Below are 24197 nucleotides of genomic sequence, written 5' to 3'. Positions count from 1 at the left end.
CCAAGAGGACGCCATCATCATTTAATCATACAGTAAAGCTGCATGCCCTCGGGAAAAATTACGGCTGTAGTTTCACCTTGCTTTCAGCCATTCGCAGTACCAGCACAGCAAGGCCTTTTTGGTTAGTGTTACAAGGCCATATCAGTCAATCATCCAGACTGTTGCCCCTGCAACTACTGAAAAGGCTCCTGCCCCTCTTCAGGAACCACATGTTTGTCTGGCCTCTCAACAGATACCCTTCCGTTGTGGTTGCACCTGTGGTACGGCTATCTGTATCGCTGAGGCACGCAAGCCTCCCCACCAACGGCAAGGTCCATGGTTCTTAGGGGGGAGGGGGGGGGGGAGAATCAGTATATCTTTTTTTTACTTTATACCTGATGATAATTTATTATACAGTCTTTTCCCTTTCTCCATAGGTCCATTTTTTCTCACTTTTGTACATATCTGCTGAATATATAGATCCTATTTTTCATTCTATTATAGGAATGTACGTTTTCATCTACAAAAGCAGTTGGCTTCATCCTGAATAAAGCCATCTAAATTGATTGATATATTTTTTTTTTTTTATAATGTCGTGCCCTGCTGAGGCATAACATGTATTTAAACTGACAGTGCATTTTGTATTACAAGTTCAAAATTTTGATCTAAAGATGCCAGTAACTGAAACAACACTATAAACAAAGAAATATATCAAGCAATCTAAACAACTTTATTCACAAAATATCCACAACTATCACAGAATCAAACAGGAAATTTATCCCTGTATTAATAAATTGGCTTTTCTATCTAATCTTGTTGTAATGAATAATATTACTTCCGGAAAATACAAAAAAGGCAATTAAAGAATTTTTGGCTTTATAAATCCAGATTTACAATAGATTTGTGACAAAGCAGATTCTGTTTCATATAATCCGCTTTTGTGCTATATAACAGCTTTTGCTGTCAGGTGGATTTGCCCAGGAAATAATACCTATCACAGTGAAATGCCTGCTTGGGCAGTGATTGATTTATTTCATAATATGAATGTTGTTTTGTTCTGCTTTATACCACAAAGAAATAAAACTTATTTTTAATTTTTTAACATTCAATGACTATTATAAATATTGTGCAAACACTGTTTTTCTTTATTGTACATTTACAGTGTACAAAATGATTCCACTATTTTAAAGTGTATGTTTCTTTTGTAGATCAGGAAGGAGACAAGAAAAGTCAAAAAATCATAAGTGAATTGGAAAACATTGATGATGAATGTGAAGAAAAGGATATTTCATTCGTAAAAACGTCTGATGAAGGCATACAGAAAGAATACGATCTTCCAACTCTTCCATGTCTTGCTTTTTACCGCAACAGATTCAGACAGATTTATACAGGTATTCCATTGCTATATACTTTTATACTCAAATAATTATCTACATGTTCAGTAATGTTGCAAAAGAGATAAACAATCAGTGGACCTGGAAGAAGCTGTATTTTAAATTTAGTTTTCACTTCTAATACAGTAAGTACATTTACTGCATTGCAACACTGAAGTAAAAATTGAAAGAGTTGAGCTGATAGGTTTGATTTACACTTCAGTTAAGTGTCTTATTGAACATTAATCACCATTGTCAACTTGTATGTGATACTGAAAAAATCAGCTTCCTCTTTCCTTTCACTTATTGCTGAAATTGCATTGAGTATATATCGAAACTCTGTTTGGAAGATCAGTATGCTGTTATATTATCTAATTGAGTTGGTGACTAAATTAAAACACTTTGGTGGATGTGTGGCTCAAATTGAAAAAAAGATAGCCATTTGCTATATAGAGAAATCACTGAGTAGCTGTAGTCATGTAAACAAAATGGATATTGAGCACTGTAGCTTACTTTTTAGAAAAAATGTGGAAATCTATAACCTGCTCATCCATGTAGCTGCACATTAATCTGAAAATGTAAATATATATGCGTGAATAACTGTAATGTTAGATTTGTAAAACGGCAATGTTCTTAATGAAATGAAGATAGTGAAAATATATGTAAAGATGTTTAAATTGTTCGTTATTTGTTAAAATACTAGCTTCATTGTTTGTTGATGGGTTTAGTGCAACCAAGTGAAATTTGAACACAAGGCATTTTACTGCTTTACTATATTTCTGTAACTGTACTCTTCAAGGTATCATTTTTACTGTTTTTATAATTACTTGTTTATTATCTGAATATAATAGAGGGAAACATTCCACATGGGAAAAATATATCTAAAAACAAAGATGATGTAACTTACCAAATGAAAGCTTTGGTATGTCGATAGACACACAAACAAACACAAACACACACACAAAATTCAAGTTTTCGCGACCAATGGTTGCTTCATCAGGAAAGAAGGAAGGAGAGGGAAAGAAGAAGGGATGTGGGTTTTAAGGGGGAGGGTAAGGAGTCATTCCAATCCCGGGAGTGGAAAGACTTACCTTAGGGGGAAAAAAGGACAGGTATACACTCGCACACACACACATATCCATCCGCACATATACAGACACAAGCAGACTTATCTAAAGGCAAAGAGTTTGGGCAGAGACGTCAGTCGAGGCAGAAGTACAGAGGCAAAGATGTTGTTGAATAACAGGTGAGGTATAAGCGGCGGCAACTTGAAATTAGTGCAGGTTGAGGCCTGGTGGGTAATGGGAAGAGAGGGTATATTGAAGGGCAAGTTCCCATCTCCGGAGTTCTGATAGGTTGGTGTTAGTGGGAAGTATCCAGATAACCCGGACGGCGTAACACTGGTCAAGATGTGCTGGCCGTGCACCAAGGCATGTTTAGCCACAGGGTGATCCTCATTACCAACAAACACTGTCTGCCTGTGTCCATTCATACGAATGGACAGTTTGTTGCTGGTCATTCCCACATGGAAAGCTTCACAGTGTAGGCATGTCAGTTGGTAAATCACATGGGTGCTTTCACACGTGGCTCTGTCTTTGATCATGTACACCTTCCGGGTTACAGGGTACCCTCCCACCACCACCTACTCCAGTCCTGTAACCCAGAAGGTGTACACGATCAAAGGCAGAGCCACGTGTGAAAGCACCCACGTGATTTAGCAACTGACCTGCCTACACTGTGAAGCTTTCTATGTGGGAATGACCAGCAACAAACTGTCCATTTGCATGAATGGACACAGGCAGACAGTGTTTGTTGGTAATGAGGATCACCCTGTGGCTAAACATGCCTTGGTTCACGGCCAGCACATCTTGGCACACTGTTACGCCGTCCGGGTTATCTGGATACTTCCCACTAACACCAACCTATGAGAACTCTGGAAATGGGAACTTGCCCTTCAATATACCTTCTCTTCCCGTTACCCACCAGGCCTCAACCTGCGCTAATTTCAAGTTGCCGCCGCTCATACCTCACCTGTCATTCAACAACATCTTTGCCTCTGTACTTCTGCCTTGACTGACATCTCTGCCCAAACTCTTTGCCTTTACATATGATTGCTTGTGTCTGTATATGTGCGGATGGATATGTGTGTGTGTGCGAGTGTATACCTGTCCTTTTTTCCCCCTAAGGTAAGTCTTTCCACTCCCGGGATTGGAATGACTCCTTACCCTCTCCCTTAAAACCCACATCCCTTCTTCTTTCCCTCTCCTTTCCTCTTTCCTGGTGAAGCAACCGTTGGTTGTGAAAGCTTGAATTTTGTGTGTGTGTTTGTGTTTGTTTGTGTGTCTATTGACATACCAACACTCTTGTTTATTATCTGATTTTCATACTTTTTAGATAATGATAATAGATGTTGAACATTGAACTTTGTTCTTCTTTTGACATGTGTTAGGTGATCTAATGCATGAGGAAGCCATATTGGATTGGGTGCTGGAACTTCATGAGTCAACACCGGATGTTATAGAAAGTGTTGACAGGAAGACCTTACAGATGTTAATAAATGATGTTGAACATCTTGCTGTTTTCTTCTGTAAGTACAGTAGTCACTTCTCTGAATAGATGTCACATTTGGAAAGCATGTGTTAATATATATACAGTCTAACTGTGTTGAATAATTCACTGACTGAGGCATGTAAACTGCAAAATTTTATCTTTGACACCATACTGAAACTTGTGAATGTGCATTATCATATTTTACCACATTTACTAAGGCGCTAACATGGCCATTTGGTGCATGATGGGTTATAAAATTACAAAAATAAATGAAACTGTATACTGGGGAAGAATGGAATAATTATTTGTTTTCTTTACTCAAACCATCATAGAGCTCTTTATTTTTTGCATTTTCTTAGGTGTGTACATTCAGTGCTAGTTAACTTTTTGTGGAAAAATCAGTCATATACACTGACAAAAGCTCGTTTATTTCTGCTCCTTTTTGATTGGAGGAAGAAACACTGTAAAAAGAGGGAATATCACATGATAATATAATGCGCTCATGTTCCAGTCAGTATTTCACAGTGAAGTGGTTTGGCTGTACTGTTTATGTTCTGGCTGCACATTCTCACAGTCGAGGTTGTGTTTACTGCAGCCGGCTTCATGTGTGTAACTTCTTGTAGATGAACTCTATGGCACACTCATTCATAAAGACCACACTCAAGTTCATGTTTTTTGATGAGTATGTGCGACCTAAGGTTCATGAAATCGAACACTTTTGTCAGACTTGTGAATTAATTACAATGACCTTATTTACATCCATTTATCAATCGCAAGTAGCATTGTCAAGCTGGTTATAGATGCAACATGTGACAAGACACTGAAAGATGTCAAATGAGGTTTAAAATTTCAACACTCATATGACAATCTAGGAGATGTGTTAGTAGATCATTTAGTTATCCATACCATATGGACCTTTGAACTGCCCTTTGAGGTACCAGAAATGATGGTAACAGATGCAGTACAAGAATATGGCACTGTGATCAGCCACACTGTCCAAAAATGGGCAAGGTTCACAACCTAACAGTGTCTGATGGGATATTCATTCATCGAGGGTTGCAGAGCCATAATGATATAAAACAGACTGTCAAGGACCTGTTCCAGATGCAGCAGTGAAAGTTATGTTCAGTTGGAATGCCTCCAGAGGAGATTAATGCAACTGCCTAGGGATAACCAACTGTGTACAGATGCAACCAAGTTTCTTCCGCTGTCATACATGATGGCACTTTGGGACGTGCTGAGACCAACATGGAAGCCTTCTTCTGTCGATGCGCCAACTCAGGAGCTGGCAGCAATACCATTGAAAACAATCAAGTAGACACTGATTGATCATGAATACACCTGAGCAGCTACGGAGGAAGACTAGAGCAGGAGGTGGGTGTAGAAATGCATGATGTGAATACAATGATGTGGAGGATGCACACCAGGATGAACCAGTTATTAAGGATGTTTACATTCACACACGCAGGCAGCATTCATCAAAATGGTGTAAAAAGTGTCAACTCAATCAGGATTATGTCCATTTCCTGCCATCTTACATCAGTGATGATTGTAACGCCTTGGAGCATTCATTACAAGAACTACAACACCATGATGATGCCGACTGTGAGCTTTCAGATGCTGAAAGGATGTCATTTGCAATGCAGCCGTCACCAGACAATAAGGGTCAACAAGAGGTTGTGGCTCCTGACACCCTTTATTTGGATGACCAGAAGACAACACTGTGGCACAATACACCGAGTGTCAGGGATGTCATGGTGGTGCCCACTCATTCAAGTGGCTGATGATGTTGGACAACTATAGGAAGCTAATTCTATCTTGGAAATAGTGGGGGTCCATGCTGCAGATACACCCCTTAATGCACTGCAAGCTAATATGATGGACACCAAACTGCAGGCCTATAAAATTGAGATTGTCAATATCTACAACATTGATTTGAAGGTGAAGTTGCAACTCGTTTGTGATATGTTATATGCATCGGACATTGATGTCCTGTTGGTGCAATAAGTACAGCTTAGTGCTTTCCCTGAGGTACCTGGTTATTTCACATGCAATTTACCTTACTTGGCCAATAACAGTGGCATGGCAGTCTTGATAAGGGAAGGGATACTGGCAAAGGAACCCTGTTTTCCACGATCTTCATGGAATCTGACAGTTACGATTCACAGGACCCACATTATCAACATCTACGCTCACTCTGACAAAGACCAGCGAAAGGAAGGGGTACAGTTTTATTCTGCAGGTATTGCTTGTCTTTCTACTAGGTATTGACTTCAAATGGATCCGGGCTCTGAAGGACCAAACTCCCATGCAAGGAAATACAAGTGATATGCCAGTACATGTACCTGTGTGTCACATAAGATTGGATCCACAGAAATGGGGACCATATTTATGTCCCTGGTGTACAACAGGAAGTGAAAAATTTGCTGAAATATGGCCCACAGCTTTTACTGATCATCTGGCATACTTGTGCACCATCAACCTATCACGACAGATTGTATCATGCAATTGAGGACCGTGCAAGTTAAATGTTTCACTATTGTCAGATCAAGGCTGTCATGAGTGAATTGAGAATGGGTGTGCCTCTTGTGAGCTGCGACTCCCACCATACATAATGGTGACACAATGGTGGCTGAGATGTGCGAAGCCAGTTTTATGTCACGCCCTTATTATGTGTGCCTGGGACAAATGGCAGTGATACCTTGACTGTATGGAATATTGTTACATGGTACTTTGTGAGCTGTCATTACAAGCCCCCATCTCCTCAGCGTCAGGCTGAAGTCAACTGAGTTAAAGTGCACATTACCACGCTCACATGACACAGGATAGAGGACCTGTCTCTAATGGCCAGGTGCTTTGATGGTATTGCTGGGGAACCTCAATCAATGCGTCATATGTAAGCAGAAAACAATGATTCCACCAAATGTTAATCAACGCACTCCATACCATGGATAGTTGGCCTCTGAAGTCTTAAGGAGACATAGCGTCAGTCAGAATTTTTGGACAGATTTCGTCAGCTATTCACTGGTATCCAGGCAGATCTCATGGTGGGGGAGACGATCTTGTGACCACTACGGATCAGACTAAACCAGATGGATGAGGAAGTAATCTTGGAAGTGAATATGGAAGATGAAATACTGGAAGCACTTAAAAAAGGGTATCAAACAAATCTCCAGGACTGGATGGCTTGCCCCTGGAATGATGCCCCAACGGCTAGAGATGTACACTGAAGCGCCAAACTGGTATAGGCATGCATATTCAAATACAGAGATATGTAAACAGGCAGAGTACAGAGCTGTGCTTGGAAATGCCTATACAAGTCAAGTGTCAGATTGGTTACTGCTGCTGCAATGGCAGGCTATCAATATTTAAGCGACTTTGAACGTGGTGCTACAGTCGGTACACATGCGAAGGGACACAGCATCTTGAAGGCAGCGATCATTCCACAAGTTTACCGTGAATGTCAGAAATCCAGTAACACATCAAATCTCCGACATCACTGTGGCCAGAAGAAGATCCTGCAAGAATGGGGCCAACGATGACTGAAGAGAATCGTTCAACATGACAGAAATGCAGTCCTTCCGCAGATTGCTGCAGATTTCAATGCTGGGCCATCAACAAGTGTCAGCATGCGAACCATTCAATGAAACATCATCAGTATGAGCTTTTGGAGCCAAAGGCTCACTCATGTACCCATGATGACTGCAAAACACTAAGCTTTACGCCTCTCCTGGGCCCGTCAACACCAACATTGAATTGTTGATGACTGGAAACAGGTTGTCTGATGGGAAGAGTCTCATTTCAAATTGTATCAAGTGGATGGATATGTACAGGTATGAAGACAACCTCATGAATCCATGGACCCTGTGTGTCAGCAGGGGACTGTTCAAGCTGGTGGAGGCTCTGTAATGGCATTGGGCGTGTGTAGTTGGAGTGATATGGCACCCCTGATGCACATCTAGGTGACATGTACGTAAGCATCCTGTCTGCTCACCTGCATCCATTCATGTGCATTGTGAATTCCGACAGACTTGGGCAATTCCAGCAGGACAATGTGACAATCTGCATGTCCAGAATTTTTACAAAGTGGCTCCAGGAATATTCTTCTGAGTTTAAACACTTCTGCTGGCCACCGAACTCCCCAGATGTAAACATGCCTTGCAATGTGCTATTCAGAAAAGATCTCCACCCCCTTGTAATCTTACAGATTTGTGGACAGCCCTGCAGGATTCATGGTGTCGGTTCCCTCCAGCACTACTTCAGACATCAGTCAAGTCCATGCCACATCATGTTGCGGCACTTCTGCATGTTCATGGGGGCCCTCACAATATTAGGCAATTGTGCCAGTTTCTTTGACTCTTCAGTGCATAATGAGCTCATGCAGCCTGACACATACATGCTGTGGGCCTTCATTGAAGGATATCTTCTCCTGATACTGAAAAAGGCTGGAGGTCACATTGCATATCAATACCGACTGCTTGCCACACTTAATGGTGATTATAAAATCTTTGCCTGTCTGATGGTGACATGGCACAAGACAGTATTGCCATACAATATTGCCTCAGATCAAATGTCTCTTGGACTACATAGCAACATACAGTCAGCATTCAGTGACCTTAGAGATGTGATCACACTGGCCACTATCTGGAGCAGCTCTGGTCTCTCTCAGTTTTGATCAAGCTTTGACTAGATTAATCATGACTTCCTAACATCGATCATGCTCCACATGGTGCTTCCACCCATTTTCATTAAGTTTGTCATGTGGCTGCTAAGGGGTGTCATCACCAGAGTGGCAGTGAACGGCCAAGATGTGGGTTCTATTCTGATTATGAGTTCTTTAAGACAAGGCTGACCAACATCAATGGTCCTCATCACAGTTTCGCTTGAGCCGTCCATGAATGGACTGCTGCAGACACTCACTGCACTGGCATGGTGTTGAGGAGCAACACCTTCATCTGTTGGACACATGCGGATGATTTGCTGTTCCTCATTCGATCACCAGGTCTCTCAATTGGATTGCACAGTATAGAGTTGTGGCGGGTACTGTTTTGAATGTGGCAAAATTGGGGATAGTACCCATTGAACAGGGAAGGATGGAGATCTCGGCTCATTATGAGTGGTGGAAGTGTTGAGATGCCTGGGGAGTCCATTCACCTGTGATCTACGGAAGATGACAATGATGAGTTATAGGCACCCACTCCAGATGATTCACATTTGAGTGCTAGGTAATTCCTTATGAGTCCTGAACATGATACAGTGTGTCCAATGTAAGTCTTGCCTCGTGGTTGCCAAATATTGCACAGATATTTCCACTGCCAACGGGAATTGGATTGCTTGCTGATGGCCTTTTGATATTTTATCAGCCATGGGATGGTCCTCATGATTTGTTATGCCACTCTAACCCTCAACATGTGGGATGCTACCCTTGGCTTTAGAAATGTCCACCTCAAAACTTTGTCCAGTTCATGCGGCCAGTGCTCAAAATATGACTCCGACCGACACATACAATAACATCATCATAGACTGACGAACTAATGGCCTGCTCTTATGTGCCATGTGTTCCAGTTGGCAACATCTCACCAATAACTGCTCACACTGCAACATTTCTTGTAGACTACATTTATGTCCGCCATGAGCTGCCATTGTCCAGGGAACCAATAGTGTGAGATATTTGTTGTCTCTTAATGTGATATCATGACAGTTACGTGATGGAACAGTGATACCCGATGGGAGCCTGGCTCACTCTCTGGCATTCTGTGCGACTCTTGTACTTGAACTCAGTGGCAGCTTGTGGACGAGCTGCAGTTTTGGATGTACTTACACGAAAAACATGAGAAGGTACCACTCCAAATGAAAAACAGGACACATTATGCCAATTTCTTAAGAAGAGTATTCATGGATCTTCCCAGCAGTTGAGATGTGCCAGTTAGAAGTTTTACTGTGCAATTAGTTTTGGTTGGATAAACGAATGAACCCCTACAGACTGCGGATTCTGAGAAGCCAAATGGCCCTCCTCCATTGGAGAGGTGGAGATTCAGATGTTCTTTTATTTTGTGTAATGTTGCAAGTCAGTTATTTTCATTTATTGCAGGAGTACATACCTGATTATTTTGTTACAATTTTCTGGCTTTTATGGAATTTTGGCTCCTTGTGGAATGTGTGGAATAAACTTCAAACATGTTCTCTTTTCTGTTTGTAAAATATTAAGAAAAGAACCATGTATTTAAAAAGGAGAGGGAGAAAGGGATAGCATCTTTGACAAGCAATCAAAATGCCCTGGGTCCCAGATTCAAACCTTGCCTCTGCTTAAATTTTGAATAAAGATCATCAGCAAAGGCAGCCAAAGACTACAGGCATAAGAAATCACTCTCGTTCTGGCAAAGGCCTTGTCAAAGAGGGTGGATGAGCGGACAGAGGTTCAGGACACTCTGTTGCCCTTTGCGTGTGGAAACTATCCCTAAAAGGCAGAAGTATCAGCTATGACCAGTGGCATGAGGATGCAGAAGGCAATGGAAACAACTGCATTAAAGATATATAATGTGTATCCACAAGACATGTGACCTGTAATTGAGAAAGTGTCATGATAATCTCTTCATTGACAAGAGATTCTGGACTAAACCCCCATTTGGATCTCCAGGAGGGGACTGCAAAGGGGGAGGGGACCATGAGAAAAAAATTGAATGACCACCAAAGGATAACGTTCTACGAAATGGGGCATGGAATACCAGAAGTTTGAATGTGGTAGGAAATCGAAAAAGGGAAGCACTGAGTCTGAATGTAGATACAGTTAGGATCAGTAAGTGCAATGGAAAGAAGATGAGGATTTATGGTCAGACGAGTATAGGTAAATATTAATAACAGCAGAAAGTGGCAATGGGAGTAGGATTCATTATGAATAGGAAGGCTAGGCAGAGAGTGAGTTACTGTGAACAGTTCGGTGCTAGGGTTATTCTCATCAAAATTGGCAACAAACCAACATGGACAACAAAAGTTCGGGTGTACATGCAGACTTCACAAGCAGAAGATGAAGAGATAGAAGTATATGATGATACTGAACCGCTAATTCAGTATGTAAAAGAAGATGAAAATCTAATAGTCCTGGGTGACTGCAATGCATTGTGTGGGAAGGAGTAGAAGAAAGTGTTATGGGAGAATATGGGCTTGGCTGCAGGTATGAGAGAGGAGAAAGATTTATTGAGTTCTGCAATAAATTCCACCTAGGAATAGTGAATACTCTTTTCAAAGATCACAAGAGGAGGAGGTATACTTGGAAAAGGCCAGCGGATACAGCTAGATTCCAGTTAGATTACATCATTGTCAGGCAGAGATTATGCAATCATATATTGGTCTGTAAGGCATACCCAGGAGAAGATATAGACTCAGATCACAATTTAGTAATGATGAAGAATAGGCTGAAGTTTCAGAGACTAGTCAGGAAGAAACAGTGCACAAAGAAGTGGGATATGGAAATATTAAGGAATGAAGAGATACACTTGAAGTTCTGAGGCTATAGATACTGCAATAATGAATCTCTCAGTAGAAAGTTCAGTTGAAAAGGAGTGAACGTCTCTGAAAAGGACAGTCACAGAAATTAGAAAGAAAAACATAGGTACAAGGAAGGTAACTTTGAAGAAACCATAGGTAGCAGAAGAAATATTTCAGTTGATTGATGAAAGAAGGAAGAACAAATATGTTCAGGGAAACACAGGAATACAGAAACACAAGTCATGTAGGACTGAAAAAAATAGGAAGTGCAGAGAAGCTAAGGTGAAAAAGCTGATTGAAAAATGTGAACAAATGGAAAAAGAAATGGTTGTTGGAAGGACTGACTCAGTGTACAGCGAAGTCAAAACAACCTTTTGGTGAAATTAAAAGCAATGGCTGTAAAATTAACAGTGCAGTGGGAACTCCACTGCTAAATGCAGAGGAGAGAGTGGATAGCTGGAAAGAGTACATTATAGGTCTCTGTGAGGGGGAGGACATGTCTGATAATGTGATGGAATAAGAAACTGAAGTCAGCAGGGAAGAGAAAGAGCATCCAGTATTAGAATCGGATTTTAAAAGAACATATCAAATATGGTATAAATCATAGACAATTCCATCAGAATTTCTGAAATCGTTGGGGGAGGAGCCAGCAGAATGTCTATTCACTTTGATGTGTAGAATGTATGAGGCTGGTAATATATCATCACACTTTCAGAAAAAACACACTATTCCGAATATAGCAAGAATAGACAAGTTTGAATATTGTTGCATAATCAGCTTAACATCTCATGCATCCAAGTTGCTCACAAGAATAATTTACAGAATAATGGAAAAGAAAACCGAGGATCAGTTAGATGACAATCAGACAGGCATTAGGAAAGATAAAGACACCACGGAGGCAGTTCTGATGTTGCGTTTCATAATTGAAGCAAGATGGAAAAAAAAAGAAAAAAAAATCAAGACACATTCATTGGATTTGTTGACATGGAAAAAGCATTTGACAATGTAAAATGGTGAAATATGCTTGGAATTCTGAGAAAAGCAGCGGAAGCTATAGGGAAAAATGGGTAATATACAATATGTACAAGAACCAAGAGGATCAATAAGGCTGGAAGGCCAAGAACAAAGTGCTCAGATTAAAAAGGGTTAAGACAGGGGTGTTTTCTTTCACCCCTACTGTTCAATTTATACACTGAATTAACAATGTGGAAACAAAATAATGATTCAACAGTGAGATTATTCAGTATGAAAGGATATCAATGATAAGTTCACTGATGACATTGTAATCCTCAGTGAAAGTGAAGAAGAATTACAGTATCTGTTGAATGGAATGAACAGCCTGATGAGTACAGAATATGGATTGAGAGTATATCAAAGAAAGATATAAGTAATGAGAAGTAGCAGAAACGAGAACAGCGAGAAACTTAACAACAAAATTAGGGATTGTGAAGTAGACCAAGCTAAGGAATTCTGCTACCAGATTGGCAAAATAATACATGATGGATAGAGCAAGGAGGACATCAAAAGCAGACTAGCTTTGGCAAAAAGGGCTTTTGTGGCCAAGAAAAATCTGCTAGTATCTAACATTGGCCTTAATCAGAGGAAGAAATTTCTGGAACTGTACATTTGGAGCACAGCATCATATGGTAGTGAGACATGGAGTGTGAAAAAAATGGAACAGAAGAGAATGAAAGTATTTGAGATGTGGTACTACAAAAGAATGTTGAAAATGCAGTAGGCTGATAAGGTAAGGAATGAGGAGGTTCTCCGTAGAATCAGCAAGGAAAGGAATATATGGAGAACACTGACAAGAAGAATGGATGGGATGGTAGGACATCTGATAAGACATCAGGTATTAGAGGGAGCTATAGAAGGTAAAAACTGTAGATGAAGACAGAGATTGGAATACACCCAGCAATTAATGGAGCAAATAGGTTGCAATTGCTACTCTGAGATGAAAAGGTTGGCATGGGAGAGGAATTCGTGGTGGGCCACATTGAAGCAGTCAGAAGACTGATGAAACATGAATAAAAAATATGGGTTTGAAGGCAAAAAAAAAGTAAATGCCATGGGAATGAATTTTTGAATCCTCTGATAGTGTTAGGGAAATAAGTCATGATGAAAAAAAGATTAAAATTCTGTGTGCATGTAAAGAGAATGGATGAGAAGAGTATGTGTAGGACATTGTATGAGATGAAGATGGAAGACAAGAGACTGAGAGAAAAGGCACAAGTGATTAAAAGGATTTTGAAAAAAGCGTATTTGCACCATCAGCTGTACAATCGTATATTTATTCTCTGTCAGTTTCAGTTGTAACAGACATATTCACAGGAGAAAAATGGTATTCATCAATGGATCAAAAATACGTTTTCATCAAATATGACACAACCAAATGTATAACTACATAACTGTCTTAAAGAGTCTTTCTGAACATAATCGATATAAGTATTTAAGCTGTGCATTAGAATAATTACTGTAATGTATACTTGGTGAGAACTTCACACTTTGTGGATGGAGACCCACATGTTGGCCTTAATCATATGTATCTATGGATCCATCAGACATCTGCACTGCAGGCTGATGGTGGAATTCACATAATGTAATGATCATTTATTTCATTAAACTTGGATGCATTTTGATTGTAGAGGAATGTATAATTGGTCTCTGGCACAGCGTTTTCACTGCAGGGTAGGTATCTCCAATTAGAGCTACAAATTGCAATGGTGTTTTCCAAGATGATAGCACACATTATTACACTAATGCTGCACATGGAGGGGATTTTCCAGAGCTGTAGGTTTTTCATGATTTCACTTGGGGACTCTCGACTGTTTCTGGTTGGGCAGGAAGTGTAGGAATTTCAGATAGATTAATTGAGTTGATGCCTTCTGTTTTTGTCAGAAGTTTTGAATGCAAAAATGTTGAGAAATTACAGTATTTTTGTGTGCTTTAGAGGAATCAGAAATGCAGAAAAAAAGAAAATTGTTGTAAATCTACTGCTGTCTGTTGATGCAAGGGAATAAAATGTGCAAGTACATAATACTGAATTATATATAAAACTTTTTTTTGATTAGTAGGATATAAGCACATTTTGTTTTCTAAAATGGTGAAGGTTTGAAGATTTTGCTGAATTTAAAGTAACAAGAATATTGTTAATTTTGATGTGGAAAGTGGGAAAAACAAATTAAGAATAATAAAATACCTGTTTCTCAAGATAAAATGGTTGATCGTAGTATTCTGAGAGAAAATGCTGCAGTATGGGGCACATAAAATGCACCACAACATACAGTGTGGAAATCCAGTCACCCTTTTTAGTTAAGTAAGTGCAACAATTTTTACTTTTATTTTTTGGTACCTAATCATTCGCTCTAGTCAAATGACTACTTGTTCTGCTTGCGCCAGCTTGCCTCCAACTTGCTCATTGTCTCCTTTGATAGTACCAGAGATAACTAGTGTATGTGCAATACTTGGGAGCTCTGATATTCTAACTAATTAACCAGATTGTTAACCAGTTCTGCATCTTTAGTGTACTAACGTATCAAAGGATATGGTCTTTTTTCCTCATATCTAGATTGTTGTCAACTGTTTATCATGTAGAAAGTTTTAGGAGGTTTCACCTTACTGATTTATTAAGAAATTGGATTGTCTCAGTGATTTATGAGACACAATTTTAAATGTTACTCACTAACTTAGTTTTCATTTGGTGATGTTTAAAAATGTATTCCTTTTCCTGAGGTAAAATAAGCCACTTATAGGATACCATGTTTCGTGTATTTTTGTATGAAAATGAATTTCTCTTTTATATTGGATTAACAAACTCTTCTTGATCTAACAAATAAGTTGAGTTTTTATCACTGAAGTTTATAGTGCATGGTTTATCAGGTGCTAATCTCCATTTCACCTAAAAAAATGTAAGAGCATCATGTTAACCTGACCTCATTATTGGTGAGGAAGGAGGCATCTTTTCTAAGAGGACTTATTTTGGATAGTTGAGGGAAAATAAGCTATATTTCACATGAAGTGAGATTTTGTGATGTATCATGTTCCATAATTATATGCCATAATTATTTACAAATCTGTGTTCATTTTACTCATATTCATTTTGTGATTACCTTGTCAGTTTTGTAGATGAGAAGATAATTGTAGGGATCAATTTTTTAAAATTTTTTTTACTTTCAAAGAAATCTAGGAAAAGTGGACACACAGTAGGTAACTACCTACATGGAATGCCTAGTTGCAGTGTATGTGCAGGAAGACAATATTCATGACAAGGTGTCTGCTGCGGGATTTAGATTGTTTCTTCCTAACACCTATACCTAAGAACTCTGCAAATGAGAACTACCTCCTCCAGTATATGTTGCATTTCTGTTACCCAATTCACCATATTAAGCTCAATACAAGAAAATTATGTATGCTAAAACTGCATTATCATTTCTTTTTAAAAACGGCTATACTGAATTTTGCTAGAGTCTCCGTATTTGAGAGTTATACAAGAAAGACACAAATTAATTTTAAATTATGGACAATCTCAGAGAACTGAATGGCAAACAGCTATCACATTTAAATAAAGTAGACTGAACTTCATAATTTTTATGAAAGAGAATTGTGCTGGTATTCTGATTCAGTCATTTTCTAAGTTTGCGAAGAATATCACTGAAACATGTATGTAGTCACTTAGTGTTCATAGTCATTGAGAAAGCAACAGAGCCAGAGATATTAAAATTCTTCTTGCTGGCTGTGGGACTGAATGTCATTGTTTATATTACAGTATTAGTCTTAAAATCACTCAGCAAATAGCTGATACATCTGTGAAAGAATTTAAATCTATCAAACTGCATGCGCGAAATATTGTTGGATATTCAGTATGCTGATAACTGATTATACATCTGTGTCTGTGACATTCAGTTGTCATTTGAAGATTGCTTAAGAAGCCAAAACCTAGTTTGCAACCAAACAAATACAATTTTGCAGAACATTAGGAAGTGTTTCCCATTTATATTATTAACACATTTACTTAGAACATGGAGTAATTATTGCTGTATAATATTACGAACACATTTTGTTATAACATGGAGTAATTATTGACTGTTGCTAAGAAACTGCTCCAGAACATGTCATCCTCTTGGAGCTGCCTTGGTCTTTGCCGATGACATAATTACGACAGGAAGGTGTACAACCATTAAAAAATAGTAGAACTATTCAGTAACTGTTCCAGTCATGAATGATCCAAATGAGGCTGTCGGTAACACTGGTTTGCTGTAAGAACTGTCTTTCAAGTAAGAGTTGCTAATGCATTGAAGAATAGTAGTATTGTAATGCTGGAGTCCAGATGCATTGTGCCAGCCAGAGTCGTAATGCTGGATGAAATTTCAGTATTTGGCAAGCAATGGAAGAAGAGATGACAGAGTTACAATTCCTGGTCACCAGATCTTTGTTAATGTTCTGTGCTAAATTCTTACCCTCTTCAGAGTGCCTCATGAAGTAAGCCCATGTGAAGCTATAGATAGTGATTCACTTGTCAAATGAGGTCATGAAGCTTGTCAGAAATAGCACCTGCTATTTCAGATTTTAGACTGGAAACAGGCTTTAACTTCCCATTTGTCTATCATTTGTTGTGACCTTCAGCAACAAAAGTGTCACAGCCACTACAAGCATTAATCCCAGTAGCCTGTATGAGGCTTTTATGTTTAAGTCACAACACATTTAACGAAGGCTATAGGTATTATCAAGGGACACAATTAATGACAGTGTTAAATGACATTACATTCTGCAATGTAAAATTCTAAGTGAAGTTCATCAGCACATCAAAATGCATATACATAAAAACAGTTCCTGTAACAGGAGTAACCAACTGGAGCAGCCTAAGTTGAAATGACCATTTAAAACAAATTGTAGTGAAATAAGATGCAAGGCTGAGATTTATTGGAAGAATGTAAAGGAAATAAAATTCATCCATGAAAACATGGCTTACAAAACACTTGTTCAATTAATTGTTCAATATTTATCATCAGTCTGGGACTCTTACTAAGTTAAATTAATAGAAGAGTAGAGAAGATCCAACAAAGAGCAGCGCATTTTGTCATGGGATCATATAGTTGGCATGAAAGTATTATGGAGATGCTTCACAGACTTCAGTGGCAGATACTACAAGGGAAGGATTGTGAGTCAGTGAGAGGATTAGTATTGAAATTGCGAAATAGTAGATTCCGGAAGTCAGGCAACATATTACTTCCTCATACATATGTCTTGCAGGATGATCACAGTGATAAAGTCAGAGAAATTAGAGCTAATATGGAGGTTTACTGGCAGTGTTGTATTTGTGAATGAAACAGTGAAGGGGCAGAAAGATAGTGGCATCTGATGTACCCACCACTAAACACTGTAAGGTGGCTTGTGCAGTATGCATGAAGATGTAGAATGTAGTAAAACATGAGATTTGAAAAAATTAATCAAAAAGACAAAGAAATTTCTTTAATGATAGATTATGAATTGGTAAAGAAAGTCCCAAAACTACAGAAATTTTTATAACTTTTTTCTATCAGTAGCAGATAATTTAGTTTTTAATACTTCATTAATAGATAGCCAACAGTTTCTATGAGAACTTTTGAATACTAGTTTGATAAAATTCAACTTTATCCTGCTGCTCTAAAAGAAGTTTTCAATTATATCAACTCTCTTAAAAAATGAATTTTCCAATAATTCTGATGGAATCAGAGCTACTTACATAATGAAACTTTTCATGATTCTTTCTAAGAATGCCTTAAACATACTGTTGTCAAGCGTCTTCACAAAAAAGGAGACAAAACATTAATAAAGGATTAGTTACCCATCTCATTATTGCCAGTATTTGAAAAGGATTCACTAAGATCATGCATAGTAGACTGTTAAGACATTTGGTACAGGAAAACAGTTTGAATTCCAAAAAGGACTTTCAACAGAACAGGCTAGAATTTGCTCAGCAAAGCTTTTAGTGCACATGAATACCACTATAGATGATTTATCTCAGAAACAGTGAAGTTCATTGGTCGTTCATGTGCTACTGCCCTGTGCATCTATGGAAAGTGATTAAATGAATGTGGAACCATGAGTAGGCGATATGATGCTGAATGTCCATGACCAATTACAGAAAGTGGAGTTAGGACGCTTGCCTGCTCTGTAAAGCAGTGATCTCTGACAGGTCTGTTAACAGGGTACTGTGCTGGTGCAGGCTTACGTATTTCATAGCACACTGTTCAGCACACATTGTTGAACATGGGATTCCTCAGCAGATGACCCCTGTGTACTCCCATGTTTATCCAATGACATTGTCAATTACAGTAACAGTCATTGTTGGGGCCATTGAGACTGAACAATGTAGACATATTGCCTGGTCAGGTGAATCACATTTCTTGCTATATGAGGTGGTGGTTGTGACTGGAGACGCCACCATACAGGTAAATGGATGCTCGAAACATGACCGCACGATGTCTGTAGGCCAGTGGCGACGATCTTAACCCAAGTAGGATGTTCAGCTGGGCTTCCATGCAGCTGTGGTAGTAACCGAAAGCACCATGATAACTGTGAACTACATGGACGTTATTACAGACCACCTGCATCCGTTCATGCTTGATGTATTCAGTGACAACGATGCCATCTTCCAGCAGGGTAATTGTCCATGTCGCAAATATTGTACTCAAACTGATGTCTTGGCCATCAAATCTGCCTGATCTGTAACCAGTGGAACACATTTAGGACACTATTGGCCTGTAGGTTTTGGGAATTGTCTGACTTGTGCATAGACACCTTGTGCCACATACCTCCAGATACCTACCAAGGACTTGTTGAAAATAATTATCTACTAGCCTTCCCCCTTCAGCTTCACTTGTGTACACGTTCAATGCGTACTAGAACAATGCACAAATCTCGTTGTCCTCCATATTCACGTCCTCCTCCTCCCCCCCGCTGCCCCTGTTTCTCAATCCACCACATGCTCCTACATCTATCTGTTGATCCACTCCTCCCTACTCTCTCATTCTTTCTGTCTCCTCCTCTCTTTGTCCATTTTGCTGCCTCCTTCTCTGACCATTTTTCCTCCTCCCAGCTTTGTCCATATCCTACTCCCCCTCTCTCTATCCATCTTCTCCTCCCCCTCTTCCTGTTTCATCTGCCCACTACCACTCTATATCTTCCACCTGCCTCCTGCATCTCTTCCTCCACACTTTTCTCCATCCAACCACTTCTGCCCCTCTATATGTCCATCTCCTCCTCCCCCTGTCTCTGTCTGTCCACTACTCACTCCTCTCTCTGTACATCACCAGTGCCCCCCAATGTCTCTGTCCATCTCATACTCCTCCACACTCTCTCTGCCCACTTCCTCCCCCCTCTGTCTATCTCCTTCCCCCTTTCTCTGTCGATCTCATCCTCCTTCCTCTCTCACTGTACATCTCCTCCTCCCTCTCTCTTTTCAGCTCTACCCATTTGCTTATGTAACCCCTACATGGCATGTTGATACCACCAACACAACATGCCTTCTGAGCAGCAGCCTACATGTCAGAAAGAAAACCCTTTTTTACCCATCTCTGCTTCTATGGGAGCTTGGAGACTCTAAATATCACAGTAGTGATTCTCATATAGCAAGCATTGTTTGTATCAAATTTGATTGAAACTGATACAGTAGTTTAGGAGGAGATGCTTGACACACAAACACACACACACACACACACACACACACACACACACACACACACACACACACACACACATCCTATTTTATCTATATACTACCCTTTTCACTGGCTTGCATACATGTTCGACATATATATATATATATATATTGCAAACATCTCCTTTTCCTCCCTCTCTGTGTCACCTCTTCCTCCCTCCCATCTCTGCCCATCTCATCCTCTCGACTCTACGCCTCCATCTCTTCCTTCCCACTCTATTTCTCCATTTCCTCAACTCCTCTCCCTGACCACGTTTTCTTTCCTTCTACCTCTGTCCATATCCTCCTCCCCTCCCTCTGTCCATATTCATCTGCACCTCTTCCTTTTCCACCTGCCCACTACCTCTCTAACCCTTCATCCGCCTCCACTCAATGTATATCTCCTCCTCCCCTTCCTCTGTCTGTCACCACCTCATCCAACTCTCTGCCCATCCACTCCTCCTTCTCCTCCTCTCTCTCTCTCTGTCCATCTCCTTCTCTCTCATTTCTCTGTCCAGCTCATTCTTCCCCTCTCTTCCTGTCTATCTCATCCCTCTCCCTTTCTCTAATTAGCTGTGCCCATCCACAGGTGTAGCACCTACAAGGTATGCCAGTGCTACCCGCACAACATACCTCCTCTCTCTCCGTCTCTCTCTCTCTGTCTCTGTCTGTCTGTCTCCTCCTCCCCACACTTTCTGTCCATCTCATCATTTCCGCCTCTCTCTCTGTCCTTCCCCTCCACTCCCTCTCTTTTCATTTCCTCCGCCCCTTTTCTCTGTCCAGCTCATTCTCTTCTTTCCCACTACCCATCTCCTCCACCCATCTCTTTTCTAAGCCATTCCCATGTTCATATGTACCCCTGCAATGGAAGTGGATAAATCAGACTTATACTACTCCCATAAAACGTGCCCCTTGTGTAGAGTGTCCTACACATTGGAGGCACGAAAATCTTTTCTTGCCCCAGTGTGCTGAATGCATACCAAAACAGAGCATTGAGGCAGGCTGATACTATTCCCACACAATGCATCTGTCGTGCAGGGCAGCCTATACATCTGTATACCAGGGGCTGGAAAATGCAAGTTTTTGCCCTTATCTCCGCTCATGTTGGAGCAAAGACATTTAAACCTCACAGTCCTGATACTTGTGAAGCCTTATTATCTGTGCCAAATTTGGTCAAAATCCATCCACAGGTTTGGGAGGAGATCTGGGCAAATACACATATATAAATTGTGCTTTATATATTTACAGATAGAGACTAGCCTTTTCTCTGCAGCTTCGCTATGTAAGTGTTCGACATATTTTTATTGCACACATTTCCTCCTCCACATTCTCTCTATCTCTTCATCTCCTCCTCCACCCACTATTTTTCCACCTTCTCTGTCACGCTCTCTTTTTACATCTCCTCTACCTCCTATCCCTGCCCTCCATGCATATCCTCCTCCCTCTCACTCTGTCCATCTCCACATCCTCCTCTCCCTATCCATCTTCTCCTCCCCCTCATTCTCCATCCATTTCCTCCTGTCCCCCATTTCTCTGTCCACCTCCTCCTGCCCCATCTATCTTTGCATCTCCTCCTCCTAATCTTTCCCTATTCATCTCTTCCTTCAGCCTCTCTGTATCCATCTCCTGGCCCCTCTCTACGTCCTCCCCCTTTAGCTATTCCCTCGTGCTCCCTGCTTAGGCTGCCGTACAAAGCAGGTTAATAAAGCAACACATTTGTCACTTAGGGGCCGTGAGAAACCTTTCCTTACTCCTGTATCTCTCTGTTGGAACTATAAGGTCATAAAGTCCATAGTGCTGATACTTGTGAAGTCTGCTGTTTGTTTGCCAGATTTGGTTGAATTTTATGCAGGGGTTTGGTTGGAGATCCCAGACATACATGCTGCTTTATACCTGACAAAGAATTACCAAGCGGCAGCTTGAGGTTACACTTATGAAAGTTAAGAAAATATGCAAGCGTTTGGACCCAGTGGCTTCTTGTTTTGGCTGAAGGATTGAAGGGGAAAAAGACTGATGTAGGAAATGACTGACGAGGTTTAGGAAATGGGGAGAGTTATATAAAAGTCTCCCAGAACCATATATAAGGAGAGACTTAATCGGACGGTATGAGAAGGAAAGACTGACTGCTGGGAACTGTGCTGGATGAGATTTGAAAACCTGAGAGTTTAGAGGTGGAACATATGGTAATGATCAAGACAGGGAAAGCTAAGTGCAATATACTTGGTAGACATATGAGGTATGGCAGGGGGAGGGGGATAGACATCAAGGAAAGGAGTAGTTACTGAAAAGAAATGCTGAGACCAAAGAAATTAACATAACTTGAGGCCAGATGGGTGGTGAAAACCAACATCATCCCGTAATGGCAGTTCCCACTTGCGTACTTCTGAGAGGCAAAGAGCCTTTACATATGTCTGCCTGTTTCTGTATATTTGCGGATGGATATGTGTGTGTGTGTGTGTGAGTGAGTATATACCTGTCCTTTTTTACCCCTAAGGTAAGTCGTTCCGCTCCCATGATTGGAATGACTCCTTACCCTCTCCCTTAAAACCCACATTCTTTTGTCTTTCCCTCTCCTTCCCTCTTTCCTGATGAAGCAACATGGCTTGTGAAAGCTTGAAATTTGTGTGTGTGTTTTTTATTGTGTCTATCTACAAGCACTTTCTCGTTTGGTAAGCCACAGCATCTTTGTTTTTTATATATATTTTTTCCCATGTGGAATGTCTCCCTCTATATATATTTTGCCCAAACTCTTTGTCTTTAAATATGTCTGCTTGTGTCTGTATATGTGTGGATGGATATGTGTGTGTGTGCGAGTGTATACCCGTCCTTTTTTTTCCGCTCCCGGGATTGGAATGACTCCTTACCCTCTCCCTTAAAACCCACATCCTCTCGTCTTTCCCTCTCCTTCCCTCTTTCCTGATGAGGCAACAGTTTGTTGCAAAAGCTTGAATTTTGTGTGTGTGTTTGTGTTTGTTTGTGTGTCTATCGACCTGCCAGCACTTTCGTTCGGTAAGTCACATCATCTTTGTTTTTATATATATATATATATACACACACACACACACACACACACACACACACACACACACACACACACATATATATATATATATATATATATATATATATATATATATATATATATATATATATATATATAAAACAAAGATGATGTGACTTACCGAACGAAAGCGCTGGCAGGTCGATAGATAGACATATTTAAATATGTCTGCTTGTGTCTGTATATGTGTGGATGGATATGTGTGTGTGTGCGTGCACGAGTGTATACCGGTCCTTTTTTCCCCCAAGGTAAGTCTTTCCGCTCCCGGGATTGGAATGACTCCTTACCCTCTCCCTTAAAACCCACTTCCTTTCGTCTTTCCCTCTCCTTCCCTCTTTCCTGACGAAGCAACTGTTTGTTGCGAAAGCTAGAATTTTGTGTGTGTGTTTGTGTTTGTTTGTGTGTCTATCGACCTGCCAGCGCTTTCGTTCAGTAAGTCACATCATCTTTGTTTTTAGATATATTTTTCCCATGTGGAATGTTTCCCATATATATATATATATATATATATATATATATATATATATATATATATATATATACTTGTGACAGGATACTTTCCGGGACTGGACCAGACTCTGAATGTGGCTCTCCAGCAGGGATATGACTTCCTCAAATCCTGCCCTGAAATCAGATCCATCCTTCATGAAATCCTCCCCACTCCATCAAGAGTGTCTTTCCGCCGTCCACCTAACCTTCGTAACCTGTTAGTTCATCCCTATGAAATCCCCAAACCACCTTCCCTACCCTCTGGCTCCTATCCTTGTAACCACCCCCGGTGTAAAACCTGTCCCATGCACCCTCCCACCACCACGTACTCCAGTCCAGTAACCCGGAAGGTGTACACGATCAAAGGCAGAGCCACGTGTGAAAGCACCCACGTGATTTAGCAACTGACCTGCCTACACTGTGAAGCTTTCTATGTGGGAATGACCAGCAACAAACTGTCCATTCGCATGAATGGACACAGGCAGACAGTGTTTGTTGGTAATGAGGATCACCCTGTGGCTAAACATGCCTTGGTGCACGGCCAGCACATCTTGGCACAGTGTTACACCATCCGGGTTATCTG

At 40.4% G+C, this 24197-nt stretch overlaps 1 protein-coding gene across 1 annotated transcript in view; it reads left to right on the top strand.

Moving 5' to 3' along the window:
• The window catches only part of LOC126260960 (uncharacterized), a 473264-nt gene that overhangs the window by 243263 nt on the left and 205804 nt on the right, over positions 1-24197 (top strand). The window contains exons 17-18 of the mRNA XM_049958484.1: positions 1188-1370; positions 3802-3939. Of these exons, the coding sequence (XP_049814441.1) occupies positions 1188-1370; positions 3802-3939 (321 nt within the window). The remainder of the gene's footprint in view (positions 1-1187; positions 1371-3801; positions 3940-24197) is intronic.

This window comes from Schistocerca nitens, chromosome 5 (assembly GCF_023898315.1).
Source record: "Schistocerca nitens isolate TAMUIC-IGC-003100 chromosome 5, iqSchNite1.1, whole genome shotgun sequence".
In the NCBI taxonomy this organism is placed as follows: Eukaryota; Metazoa; Arthropoda; class Insecta; order Orthoptera; family Acrididae; genus Schistocerca; species Schistocerca nitens.
This window is presented reverse-complemented; position numbering and strand designations above follow the sequence as displayed.